At 41.0% G+C, this 14,475-nt stretch overlaps 1 protein-coding gene and 1 long non-coding RNA gene across 4 annotated transcripts in view; one reads left to right on the forward strand and one right to left on the reverse strand.

The window, feature by feature from the left end:
• LOC119977280 overlaps window positions 1–4,559 on the forward strand; it is a 39,114-nt gene extending 34,555 nt beyond the window's left edge. For both annotated transcript variants that reach the window (XR_005463153.1, XR_005463152.1), the window contains exon 4: window positions 4,452–4,559. This is a non-coding gene — a long non-coding RNA (uncharacterized LOC119977280). The remainder of the gene's footprint in view (window positions 1–4,451) is intronic.
• Window positions 4,560–11,416: 6,857 nt separating this feature from the next.
• tubgcp3 (tubulin, gamma complex associated protein 3) overlaps window positions 11,417–14,475 on the reverse strand; it is a 136,075-nt gene continuing 133,016 nt past the window's right edge. For both annotated transcript variants that reach the window (XM_038818023.1, XM_038818024.1), the window contains 2 exons: window positions 14,204–14,320; window positions 11,417–12,189 (listed from right to left, as the gene is read on the reverse strand). In XM_038818023.1, the coding sequence (XP_038673951.1) occupies window positions 12,028–12,189; window positions 14,204–14,320 (279 nt within the window). In that variant the 3' untranslated portion in view covers window positions 11,417–12,027. The remainder of the gene's footprint in view (window positions 12,190–14,203; window positions 14,321–14,475) is intronic.

Raw genomic sequence — 14,475 nt, forward strand, 5'->3', positions numbered from 1 at the left:
TTTGGGTGGTGCTGCTGACCACCAGCCAAACAGGATTCTACGGCGGGCAATCAGGGAGGCAAAGGCAAGGCGCCTGCCCTCCTCCCCAGGAATAGATCTGGCTGGTCTGAAACCCCGAAGACGGCCACTTTTGGGCATGGCTCCACCCTCACCACTTTGGGACATTGCCTCGAAGAAGGCTGTCCAGTACTCCAGAAGTCTGGGGCAAGACCAGAACATGTGAGCGTGGTTGGCCGGACCTCCTTGGCACCGTTCACATCTATCCTCCACCTCCAGGGAGAACCTACTCATACGAATTCTTGTTAAGTGGGCTCTATGTACCACTTTTAGTTGAGTCAGGCTGAGCCTTGCGCACGTGGAGGTGGAGTTGACCCTATGCAGTGCTTCGCTCCAGAGTCCCCACCCTATTTTGATCCCCAGGTCCTCCTCCCATTTCATTCTTGTTGCGTCCAGTACGGTGTCGGTCATACATGTCGCTAGTTTCCTTTCTCTAATATGCTTGCGTCCAGTAACTCTTCCAGTAATGTCTGTCGTGGCGGTTGTGGGTAAGTCCTTGTCTCCTTTCGTAGGAAGTTTTTGAGTTGCAGGTATCTTAGCCCGTTCCCCCTGGAATTTCTGTCAGATCGTCCAGTGTTGCGATCCTGCTGTTGGTGTATAGGTCCCTGACTGTCAGTGTCCCCCCGTCCCGTCTCCACCTTTTGAAGGTGGCATCGGTCAGTGCTGGTGTGAACCTATGGTTGTTGCAGATAGGAGCTTTGTCCGACATTTTGGTCAGGCCAAATTGCAGCCGTAGTTGCGTCCAGGACTGGAGGGTGGCTGAAACCATATTATTTATGACGGTGGTTTGAAGAAACCATTCCTTTTTTTTTTTAAATTTAGAGTACCTAATTAATTTTTTCCAATTAAGGGGCAATTTAGCGTGTTCAATCCACCTACCTTGTACATCTTTGGGTTGTGGGTGCGAAACCCACGCAAACATGGGAGAATGTGCAAACTCCACACGGACAGTGACCCAGAGCCGGGATCGAACCTGGGACCTCAGCGCAGTGAGACTGCAGTGCTAACCCACTGAGCCACCGTGCTGCCCCCGAAGAAACCATTCCTGAATGAATACTCCAGACAATTCCGTTCAAAGCCCGTCAATCGCCCCTGTTGTTACTTGAGAAAAGTTCTGCATCAATCAGGTACCAGGGAAGTTGCTGCTACAACTCAGCAAACACGATCTTTTTCTATTTGTGGTACAATGTAGATAGCAGTTATCATGTAATAAATGTGACTGCGACACTGACAATGCGATGTGACATATTGCTAACTTCCTTTTGTACTGATGCAGTCAACTTTTCCCAGTTCCTCTTCAAGTGAGCTTTGCACAGTGAGTGACTTGGAGCCTCTTCAATGTGGCGCCAGAATCCAGCAGCAGAGCAGCCAACAAGTTACAAATGGTTTGCGTTATTTCCCCCATTTAAAAGTGACGGATTAAGTGACAATGACAGTAAATGGTCATTTTTGATTCTGCGTTAATTTATTCCCAGTAAAATATCTTTCACTATTTAAATTATTGGACTGTTTCGTTCCTGTTGAAGAATGAATTGCGAGATGACAGTCATGGAACTGTGCAACAGCAAAGGAGGTTGTCTTCTACAAGTGTGATGGATTGCAGTCTTTATCTCACCGTGGACAGAACCTGGAGAGATCAACCAGATCCTAAAGTTCGGACAAAGTTTCACTCCACCCCTCTCCCTCTATCGATAAATCAACGAGTAAAGTTAACATTTTGCAACTTTGGAAGTGCAGAGCCCCGAGGAATTCTGAATAGAGCCTTGCCTGCTGCATTGGATGTTGTAAAGATATTTCCATCATTGCACTGCCTGAATGGTGTTATAGATGCCTCGGCAATCCAACTATTAATACCCTTCACCTTGGTATCTTTGCTTTAGTTTTATTTACATTTCCGGTGAGAACTGTCATTCTGAGTTTCTTGGGCCACCATTTTTGGATTTTTGTCTGTGTTGTTATTTGCTAAATGTTGCATGAGTCAGGAACACGTTAATATTAATAACTAACCCATCTTGATGCAGTGGAAAGATGCGAAGCCTCCCAAGTGTGGAGACCTGGATCAGTGACATGGCGGGATTTATAAAATAGGAGAGGGTCAAATTTTCCCTGTGAGGATCAGTACAAGGGTTCTATAAACGGTGGCAGCCTTTTCTGGACTTTCTGGCCCAAAGATAGGTATCTTGGTCAATAGCAGCAGCAACCGGAGGGGGGGGGGGGGGGGGGGGGAGAGGGAGAAGGAGGGTGTTCTTTATTATTGTTTCTATTTTTTCTATGGTTATTTAACTTAATATTGTGTTAATTTAAGCTGTTAATATTTTTTGTTGTTCATTGAGGATGGGCGAATGTTTATGACTGTTATCATTATTGTTATTGTTGGTATTTTATTGCGGTTCGTTGTCGTTATATAAATACAAAATTTTTCAATAAAAATTATTTTAAAAAATAAATAAATAACTAACCCAGTCACATTTCGCTATCAGATTCCTTGCAGCGGCTCTCGTTGCCTCGCTGGCATCAAAAGGTGTTCAGTCAGCGATGCCCTGGCACCCCCTCTTTTCAGAGGGGATAACTATCCAATCCCCGCTCCCCACGCTAGAGCCTCAAGCAACATGTCATCAAAATGGGATTTCCTGGGGCTCTCAGCTTTCATTGTTCTATAATTGACAGCATTGATCACCTCACAGGAGCCACAATTACCTTTTCCACAGAAACAACCATAATTTAGAACGATTGGATTCTAGTGACCATGGTTACGAAGGCCCTTGTTCCGTACAGCAACTAATCACTATTTGTCAATGTACTTTGTCGAATTTCTTTTTGTCTACTGTGTATGTTCCCTTGGCCGCAGAAAAATATTTTTCACTGTACTTCAGTACATGTGACAATAAATCAATCAATTTTCAGGTGTCAACGATTTTGTTCACGGAATCCAATCTGTCTGCTGTAGTCTTGTGGTTAGAATCAGAATGGTTGCAGGGATGTGGCACTTCAGTTGCATGGATAGACTGGAGAAGCTGAAGTTGTTCATCTTAAAGACAAAGTGAAAAGGAGATTGGATAGAGATTTTCGAAATCATGACCATCCGGCCACAGAGAACCTGTTTCCATTTGCCGAAAGGTCCAGAACTAGAGGACTGAGATTGAAAGTGATTGGCAAAAGAACCAAAAGCAACAAGGAAAATATTTTTATACCTGGAATGCAATGTCTGAAAAGGCTCTTTCACGTGGAATTAGCTAAACTTTAGCAGTGAGCCAGCACACATTCAGCAGAACGAATGTCCTCCTGTGTTGCAACCATTGTAATTCTGTAGAGATTTAATGTGGAGAAATGCAAGGTGATACATTTTGGGGGAATTGATAAGAGGGAATGGACGCAAAGTCGTGCAATTTAAATGGAATATGGAGGGACTTGCAGCCAACATAGAATCATAGAACATAAACACAAAATACCCTTAATCCTTTCCCAGTGTTCAAAAGGGATTAACGGTATAGTCGATCGCCGAATGCCCTCCTTCTGTGCCATCAATGTGTGAAATTAGAGGACCGAATTGAATAATTGGAGCTGATCAAACATAAAAATCTGCTCGTTTATCCATTATAGCTTATGCAAGTTGTCAACAGCAAGTCTAGACTTTCCACAAATTTTGTGCATTCTACAACTGGATTAATAATCTTCCAAAAATTCATTTCTCATCAGGTGTTAAGGTGAAGTACCAAAAGAGATTGATTACTGGTTCTCATTTGTTGCTTAACTTGCCATTCTCATAAAGTCTCATATTCACATTGTTCTTCATCATTCGTTACTTTGAATTAAGAATGCACATTCTAAAGGGCAGCACGGTGGCGCAGTAATTAGCATTGCTGCCTCACGGCTCCGAACTCCCAGGTTGGATTCCGGCCCGGGGTCACTGTCCGTGTGGAGTTCCCACAACCCAAAGATGTACAGGGTAGGTGGATTGGACACGCTAAATTGCCCCTTAATTGGAAAAATAACATTTTTTAAAATTAAAATTGGACACTTTTACAACATCTAGAGGGGCTTTTCACAGTAACTTCATACTTGTGACAATAAACGGTTATTATTAGAAGGAAACAAGTTGAACAATATTCTGGTTACCTTCGGAATCACTTACCCTCTGGGAATTTTTCCTCTATCAACTGGATTACAGTAGAACATGTCAAATGGAAGTAATTAGATATTTTAGTCTCTCAGCATTTCTCGGCATTTGTGTCAATAGTAAACTTTGGAATTGTTTTACAGTCATATCCTATGCGCTCAAAATAGATACAGTAAAATGCATCTATTCAATAAGCGTTTGCCCACATGAATGTTGCCCAATTCTTTCAATATTTGTATAAATGTCAACATGAAAGTGTTTTTATCTCAAATTCTAGGCAACGTGTTTGGGGATTTCAGCACGCGACAGCTGAACACAGGAAAGGTGCAACTGATGGACATAAAAAAATGAAAAGGAATCACAAAGTGACTTTTTTGAAATGTCCACAGCGCAAAACACACAAGAGAGCCAAACATTACAGGAGCAGAGAGTTTGTTTGTACTGATAACAGTAAAGACAGAAGCAACCCATATGGGTACTTGCCTGTTGCACCACCGCTCCCAGAACAATCATTTTGGAATCAGTCAGATCCTCCACATCAATCTGTGTCCAAACACGACTTTTCATCATATCTGACAGATTCTCCAAAACATCCTGATAACACAAGACTTACACCGTCAAAAGCAAATAACGTGAAGGATTACATAGGCCAACTTGAAAGCTTGTATCCATGTGGATATTCTGGCCAAAGATCAAAAAATGAACGAGTTACAACAGAAACATCCTCTCCCATAATGATCAGCATCAACTCTCATTCACACCTTAGCCAGTTACCAACCAGCGAAATCAACTCAACTGAACTGATCGTTAATCAGGCTGATGGTTCACATGGATCCAGATGTGTCTCATCACCACTGCCGCGTGCAGATATTGTTGTCAATGGAATCACTACTTCACCAATTCAAACAATGTACTCCCATGCTGATATTATACAAGGTACTTCCAGTTCTCCCAATCAATCCCCATCCACGCAACTTGGCAATGAACCAAATATATTTAATTCTTCCATTCAATCAGAGTTCCCCCATAATCAGAATGGGACAGGTGTGGCTCGATCTTCTATCAAAACACTTTCGCCTTACAATGATGATGATGTATCACACACATCTGGACAATTTGTTCAACCATCATCCTTCCAAGCTCCTGACAAAACCCAAGGCACAACTGGGATTTCTCTTTGGTCACAGGATATCTGTGGAGATGTGTATACAGCACAAGATGATGGCAATTACTCTCACAATGTGGGAGACTGTAAAATGCTGATAAAAATACCTACAACCAGAGTCATCCATCCTACTGATAAAAGAGAAGGTTCCATTAGATCAGGGTCAGTTAAAGACAGAACTGATAGACACACAAGAGACAGAAATACTAAATCTGTTGGCCAACAAAAATTATGTCCATATTCACCTAGACCCTCAGAATCAATCGAATACCCTTACTGTTACAGTGAATCATCCAAACTGAGCAGCAATAAGCCCACTATATTGACTTCATCCATACACAAACCACTAGGTATTTCAGCTCATAGTAAACAAGCACTGCATTATTCTCCTGCCCAAATGCCACATATGAATCTTAAAGGATACAAATTACAAGGTGACACCTCTTCTATAAAGAATAATGCTCAAATTCAGAAGTCAGTAACAATACCTATAACCCGAATTTTCCATGGCCATCACAAAAGATCTAGTTCTTACAATGAACCATCAGTTAACCAGAGCGCAGAAAGACAGACAGGAACTAGAAGATCAAGATCCATTAGCCCACGAAAGTCACACCACTATTCTCTTGGATCAAGACCAAATTCACACTTTACATATCCTTACTGTTTTAGTGAAGCATTGACACAGGATAATGGCAAGCATTCACTACATAGCCCAGTTGCTGATAATAAACAGCACGCGTCCAAGTTTTCCATCCAACCGTTACACACCTATGTTGATCATGTGCAAAGGACTTCTAATTCTGCCACTCCTATTAAACATAATGCACAAGGTGCATGTAATTCTTCTGGATCAGTTCCCTGTGGTTTTGATGATGAGAGACAAGTTACACTTGAAAGCATGTCCAGTCCCCCCATTCTTCCACCAGCTACCCATGTTGATGTTAGTAGAAGACATGCATCAGATTTCCCCACCCATTCATCGTGTCCTTGTGGAACTGACAGTATGAATGGCAGGTCACCAATCCATTTACTGTCCACAGGTATTAATAATTCATCCATTAAATCATTGAGTACCCAACACAGATGCACAGAGAGTGTACCTTATTTTCCCACCCATTCACTGTCCCCTCATGCCAATAAAGCATGTGCATCTTATTCTCCCACACAGTCAAAGCCTACCTGTTTTCAAGATAATGTACGAGATGTATCCAATTCCATCACCAGATCAGTGTCGATTCCGATTGGCAATCGTGCACAAGGTGTACCATATTCTTCCAACCAATCACTACCCATGCACATTGGTGACAATGAAAAAAGTACATCACATGGATCATTGCCCAATTATGTTGGTGACAAACATCACAGTGTTTTCTTCCAATTGTCACCAAAATTGTTAGTCAGCAATGAACTTCAATCTCCCACTCAAAGTAACAATGTACAACACATGTTTAACTCTTCCCTTCAGTCACCATCAAAGGACATTGATAACACACACAGAGCTCTATCTGTATCAAGACTTTCAAACGCTTCAAATTTCGACAGTAATGTACAGAATGCTTCCACTCTTTCATCTGATCATGCTGTTGACTGGGTAAAAACTGCTTTCCACCCTGCCAACAATTCACTTTTCATCCCGGTCAATTATGACAAAAGACATGTATCTAATTTTTCCAATCATTCACCATCCATCTTGGCCGGTGGTGTTTTACAAGGTCCATCCAACCTACTTGTGCAAACACCGTCCACTCATGTTGAAAATAATTTGGTAGACAACTCTCGTTCTTTTATCCAGCCGTCACATTTGCAAGCTGTTGGTGAGACGCAAAGGCGGTTAGATCCTTCCACCCAATCACCATCTCCCCATGTTGCTGCTATCAAAGAAGGTGGAACTGGATTTTCAATCTACTCACCAACTTCTCGGGCTGATATTAATAAAAAAAATGCATCCAATTCCGTTGTTTATTCATTAGCTTCTAATGTTGATTATCAACTTAGTGGGGCCAATTCTTCCAATTATTCATCCCTTCCTTACATCAATGATAGTGCAAATACCATATCCAAACTTTCCAAAAATCCACAATCTAATTGTATTACACGAGCTGCATATAACTTACCCATCCAATCATTGTCTATCCATCTAGATGACAGTGTACAAGGTGTTTCTCAGGCTCTGTCTCAATCACCATCTACTAGTGTTGGTGAAAATAGACATATATCACAAACATTCAAACCATTCAGCTCTTCAGTTCTAACTCATTCTGCCCATGATGGTGAGCAAAACATTTCCAGTTCTTCTAACCATTTGTTATCCACTTATGTCAAAGGTAATGCATTCGGCAAATTCAGCTCTTCCCCCAAATTACTGTGCACCAATCATGATAAACCTATAACTTACAGATCAACACTGTATACACCTGTGGCATATAATACACAATGTACATATTCTTCTGCCACATCACCAAAAAGTATACAAGATGTAGCTACTTCTTTGACTCAAGTTTGTACCCGTGGTAACGATACGAGACACATTGGTTCTCCAGCATCACTGTCAGCTCACCATAATACAAATGCTGCCACTCATTCCTTAACTCATTTATTTCCCCATAATATTGATAACAGACTAAATAAATCGCATGAAGTCAAACCTGTCAATTCAACATCCTCTCGCACTGGTTTCACTGCAGCCACTTGTTCCAGCCACTCACCACCCACCTTTCTGAGCAATAATCTATCCAAGTCTCCCCCAAAATCAACTTCAATCTACATTAATCAACCAGCTGCATCCAATTCATCCATGCAATCACAACACACAGATCATTCTTCCACCAAATCAATATTTGCCCTTCCCCGTGATATAAGTCATGATACAAACAATTCTTCCATGCAATCAAGGCTCACTTGTGTAGATCCCGATGTACAAAATTTATTAGGGACTCATGATAACAGTCAAGACGTATCTACATCTTTCACTCAGTTTAATAACAAACAATCCCTTTGTCCGCCCAGAAAATTACAGCACAATTTTGGCAACACCAATAGTGAGGAGGACAAACAAGGTTTATTATGTAAAGGCAGACCTTCTGTTCACTCACCCTCACACCATGATTTTCATAGTGTGGGACCTGCATCAGATTCTTCTGCCTGCTCACTCTGGTCCAAAATTGAAAACAGTAAGAAAAGTTCAATGAGCCATTCCATCAATTCACCACCTGGTTTTGTTCATCGTTCTTCAACACTTTCATCCACTTCAGTCTCTTCAGATTCTGAAACGGAACAGCATGAGCAAACAGCCTTTCCTTCTCTCAACCATTCACCATCCATCCTCATTACAGATAACATACTGCATTCAGACAAGTCTCGCCCCAAGTCACCGTCCACATATACTTGTCATGGTCATCAAGTTCCATTAATTTCAGCCACCCAATCACCTGCTCACATGGCAGATAACACACAAGCTGCTTATTCTCAGGTCAATTTTAGTAAAAACGTACACAGTTTACCTCATTCATCCACTACTCAACAAGTTTTCAGGCCTTACGTCCATGCACGCTCCCCTCAGGTTCTCCATGAAAATACATCAGACACAAGATTTCACTCCAAATCACCGTCTCCTCAGAGTAATGATCAAATTGTATTTGGTTCATCTGCCCAAGCATGGCCAGCTTACATTAATAGCAATTCACAAGACACATCATATTATCCACAATCACTATCCACTGATATAGGTGATAATTTGAAATGTCTTTCTCCTCCTTCCCCTCAATTACTGTACACGCACACTGAAAATACAAGAGGTGATGGTTCATTCACCCACTCCCAAAGCACTCCTGTTAGTAATAAACCACAAAGTGTTTCTCATACATCCACTCATATAAAGTCCCATCCAGTTAGCAATTATCTACATGGTGGTTCCTGTTCATCCATCAATTCCAAGTCCCATCCAGTTAGCAATCATCTACAAGGCAGTCCTTGTTCATCTATCCATTCCAAGTCTTCTAGTAATAACCTACACAGTGATTGCTATTCATCCACTCATTCCAAGTCTAGTTCTGTTAATCATAATCTGCATAATTGTTCACATTCATCCACCCAATCCCAGTCCAGTCCAGTTAATCTGCAAGATGTCGCCAATTCACCCACCCAGTCCTGGTCTAGTTCTGTTAGCAATAGTCTGCATAGTTGTTCCCATTCATCCAACCAATCCCAGTGCAGTCCAGTTAATAATCTACAAGGTGGCTCCTATTCACCCACCCAGTCCAATCCAGTTTCTTGTTCCTATATGCACACCCAGTCAAGACGTAGTGGCAATTATCCACAAGTTGATTCATGTCCATCCATTCATGTTGACGACAGATCAGATATATTAGATGCATTGAGACCTTCCAAGCATTCACAATCACCCCACGCTTTTTATAGTGTAACAACTGCACCCAGTTTTCCTGTCCATTCATCAGTCAGCAATAAATCACTGAGTGTCTCCAGGTCTTCCCCCAAACCTACTTATGTTGGTGATGATGAACAAAATCCTTCCAGCCAATCAATGCACACTCATACTGATAAAAGTGCACAAAGGCAAATACATTCTTCTAAGTTTTCCCAAGTTGCTAAAGAAGTTGAAAGCATGCACCATTCTTACAGCCAATCATATAGTTCCAATGCTTCTATAAAACAAGGTGAATCTGACTCTTCCAACCAGTTACAGTCCTCTCACACTGCTAAAACTAAGAAGCAAGTTTCTCAATCTACTGTACCATCATCTTGGCACAAATATTCCAAGGATTTGGGTTTTTCATCACCTGCACCAAGTTCTTCTATATTTCCTTCATCCACTAGTCCTGATGATTCATCGGGTGTATGGAGTTTGTCTACCCATTCATTGCATACCATGAGCAAAAATTATCTCTCAAGTACATCAAGTTCTCTGATCCAGTCATCTCCCAAGAGTGATGACAGTACTTCTATTGCATCTGGATACACAGTTACTTCATTGTATGATGATTGAGATGACAATATTTCAACTGCAAGCAACTTACTTAGTTTGACCTGCAATATCTCAAGGGACATCACCTAAGGCATCAATAATAGAACATTAACTGTGGATCTCCACCAGTGCATCACAACAGTAATTTCTGTTGATTTCTGTAATTCAGGAATTAAAATGGGTTTTCAGTGGTTCTATTCTAATTTACATGTACCGGTTTAGAAATGTTCAAAAAGGTTATACTGCAATGTGCATTAGAAGTTTTAAAAATAAAGTTAATGCCACTTTATAATTTTAATAATATAAATTCCTTCGTCAGCTGATAGTTCATGAACCTCTGTCTATTTTGAGGGTAGAATTGGCAGTTTTTGCAGTCTTCGGCTAGTGAAATAAGCATAATCTCGGCTTTATTTCTGCAATCTGATAAAACGCACTTTGTCAGGTTAAAGTGGTTTAACAGGTTCTAGTCTTCATAAAGCTACAAAGCAGACCTCATTAGAGGACATCGAACGTCCTAGTGAATTCTGCCCAAATTTGGGTGGTTTAGAATCTGCATGAGAAGAAAAATGGTGACAATGAAATGCTGTCAAAATGTTACTGCCAGAATTGCCCTTCAATCGTGATAACAGAGCATTCAGGTATATATTTTTAAAATACAAATTTAGAGTACCCAACTCCTTTTTTTTCCAAATTAAGGGCAATATAGCATGGTCAATCCACCTACCCTGCACATCTTTGGGTTGTGGGGATGAAACCCACACAAACCCAGGGAGAATGTGCAAGGTCTTCAGGTATATTTTAAACTCCCAATAAGTAGCAGTCAGTCCATGTTCCCAAGTTTAACACTTGTTAACATCTCTTTTGTCTAATCAATGATAAAAGACAAGGTTTGAAAACTTATTTTGGAATGAACAGATTTCATTCCTTTGTTTCTATGCTTTGAGAAAGAGGATGAGGGCGGGAAAGAGACCGACCCCAAACACAAAGGCATCTGGCCAGAGAGTCTACAGGAGGTTGATTAAGTGGATTTCACCCATAGGCAATGCCAAAGAAAACTGTGAACTGCAATACAAATGTAACTTTATAGAAAAGAAACAATTTACAATGATTTATTTCAGCTTTTAAACGCATTGTAAAATCATGAGATTACTCAGAATCAAATAAAACAAGCTATCTACACAATGTAAAAATTGAGGGCTTTAATCATTGCATATGTTAAGTTTTTAAATGAATCCAACCATGACATTCTAGAATGTATATTACATGAAGAGTGTGAAGTGCTTCTCCTTAAAAAACATCATTTGTCATTGGACAAGCTTTGTTTGTGTTTAGCAGTTTAAAGCATTTGATCATCTGTAAAGTGAAATTGGGTTTAGTTCTGAAATAATATCCTTTCTGTACACACTGTAAAATACTTTCAACAAAGCTGCATGTGAAGGTAAAAAAAAATGTCAAATGCCAAACTTCAGTTTAACTCTGAAACTAAACATTCAAGGATTATAAATAACTTACACTGTTACGAGGAGTTCAATTCTCCCAAAGAATTTAATATTTTATAAGATGATTAATTATTCCCTCTCCTCCTGGTGGTGCAATACATCACTGACAACCAATACAACATAGGTTTCACAGGATGGCCGGACGAGCAGGTAAATGCAACTGTAGTCCGAGCAATAATAGCTGGAAATGTCTCTGGACAACAGATTACATTGCTGAGCTGCGTTTGCCCCTGGTGCCGCCCAGTGAGGCTCGCAGCCGAGGATCTTTCGCTTTATAATGCTCGTTGAAATCTAGCCTGAAGTTAAGGAAACGGAGGCTTTCATCAGAACTTTTTGTCAATAGTACCAGGAATTGCTGAACAATGTCCTAAGGAAAAGAAAGGAATATTAATTACTCAAATCTGCCAGTGTTGAGACTACCAAACAGGACATGTTTGCTCAAAGTTAGATTTCCTCACTAAATTAGGTGATGATATAGAACCTAAAGGAGTTCTGGGAGGGAGGTCATGTCTGAGAAATCTGTTATAGTTCTTTGAGGAGATAACAAGGAAGTTAGAGAAAGGAGAACCAGTGGACGTGATTTATTAAGATTTCCAGAAAGCCTTTGACGAGGTGCCGCATAGGAGATTATTATATAAGTTAAGAGCCCATGGTGTTAAGGGTAAGATCCTGGCATGGATAGAGGGTTGGCTGACTGGCAGAGAGTGGGGATAAAGGGGTCTTTTTCAGGATGGCAGCCGGTGACTAGTGGTGTGCCTCAGAGGTCAATGTTGGGACCACAACTTTACACAATATACATTAATGATCTGGAAGAAGGAACTGAAGGCACTGTTGCTAAGTTTGCAAGTGATACAAAGATCTGTAGAGGGACAGGTAGTATTGAGGAAGCAAGTGTGCTGAAGAAGGATTTGGACAGGCGAGGAGAGTGGGTAATGAAGTGGCAGATGAAATACAATGTGGAAAAGTGTGAGGTTATGCATTTTGGAAGGAGGAATGGAGGCATAGACTTTTCTAAATGGGGAAATGCTTAGGAAATCCACTTGGGAGTCCTTGTTCACGATTCTCTTAAGGTTAACGTGCAGGTTCAGTCAGCAGTTAGGAAGGCAAATGCAATGTTAGCATGCATGTCAAGAGGGCTAGAATACAAGACCAGGGATGTTTTCTGAGGCCGTATCAGGCTCTGGTCAGACCCCATTTGGAGTATTGTGAGCAGTTTTGGGCTCTGTATCTAAGGAAAGATATGCTGGCCTTGGAAAAGGTCCAGAGGAGGTTCACAAGAATGATCCCTGGAATGAACAGCTCGTCATATGAGGAACAGTTGGGGACTCTGGGTCTGTACTCGTTGGAGTTTAGAAGGGTGAGCGGGGATCTTATTGAAACTGACAGGATACTGCGAGGCCTGGATAGAGTGGACGTGGAGAGAATGTTTCCACTTGTAGGAAAAACTAGAACCAGAGGACACAGCCTCAGACTGAAATGACAATCCTATAAAACAGAGATGAGGAGGAATTTCTTCAGCCAGATGATGGTGAATCTGTGGAACTCTTTGCCGTAGAAGGCTGTGGAGGCCAAATCACGGACTGTCTTTAAGACAGATATAGATAGGGTCTTGATTAATAAGGGGAGAAGGCAGGAGAATGGGGATGAGAAAAATATCAGCCATGATTGAATGGCGGAGCAGACTCGATGGGCCGAGTGGCCTAATTCTGCTTCTATGTCTTGTGGTCTTTTTAATTGCAGCCGTAGGCTGTTCTGCATGCTTTGTATGATATTTATTGTGTGGAAGCTCACAGATGTGTAGTGTAGCTTAATAAACCTGGGGACGATGTGTGCTGAGCATACACAAGGGAAATTTGTAGGCCAGGCAGACAGTGCTTAACTTTTAGGCTGGCAGCTAAACTGGAAATAAACCATTTGAATAATATCTAAGATAGGTAAAAACCCTTACTCCACAGGACATCAATTAGGTGGACCTCACTCAAGTGGTGACCCTTTGAAGGCACCTGAGCCATGATTTGAATAACTTGCCTAAGAAGTAGATTTTATGAATTTGACTTTAAAAAAAACTGTATTTGAACCAATCCGATGCCAGGTATTCTGAACTGAGGACAGGGTACAATTTTACCTAATCAGGTGTGTACCAGCAACAGGAGCTGGTGCCTTGCAGGTTTAACACAATCTATGAGTTAGGAGAGTTCAAAATGACAAATATTTTACCAGGTTTCCGACAAGGACAGAGTAAGCTCTTTATCACTTTATCTCATTCAGATTGCAGTCTTACATCAGTTAGTGATCATCAGTTAATACCATGAATCTAGCATTATATTTTGGCTGCATTATTCACTGTACCATACATTTTGTTACATGCTTAAATGACATACCTGGTAAAAATGGGAGCATACACGTATCTGGGAACACATTTTTGGAATTAACTGCTGGAATTCATGCATTCTTTTATTTTCTGCCTCTTCTTCAGGTGATGTTGTCCCCCACTTACCCTAAAAGAAAACAAATTCCATAGCCAACACTAATCAGTCTTGTGCATTACAGATGTTACCAGGTAACAGAATGCCATTGGAAACAAAGCTTGGGCAGCAGCATTCTATTGTGAGCATGAATGTAGTGAGTTTGCATAAAGCCAAATCGTACGGTT

Source organism: Scyliorhinus canicula, chromosome 14, assembly GCF_902713615.1.
Source record: "Scyliorhinus canicula chromosome 14, sScyCan1.1, whole genome shotgun sequence".
NCBI lineage: Eukaryota > Metazoa > Chordata > Chondrichthyes > Carcharhiniformes > Scyliorhinidae > Scyliorhinus > Scyliorhinus canicula.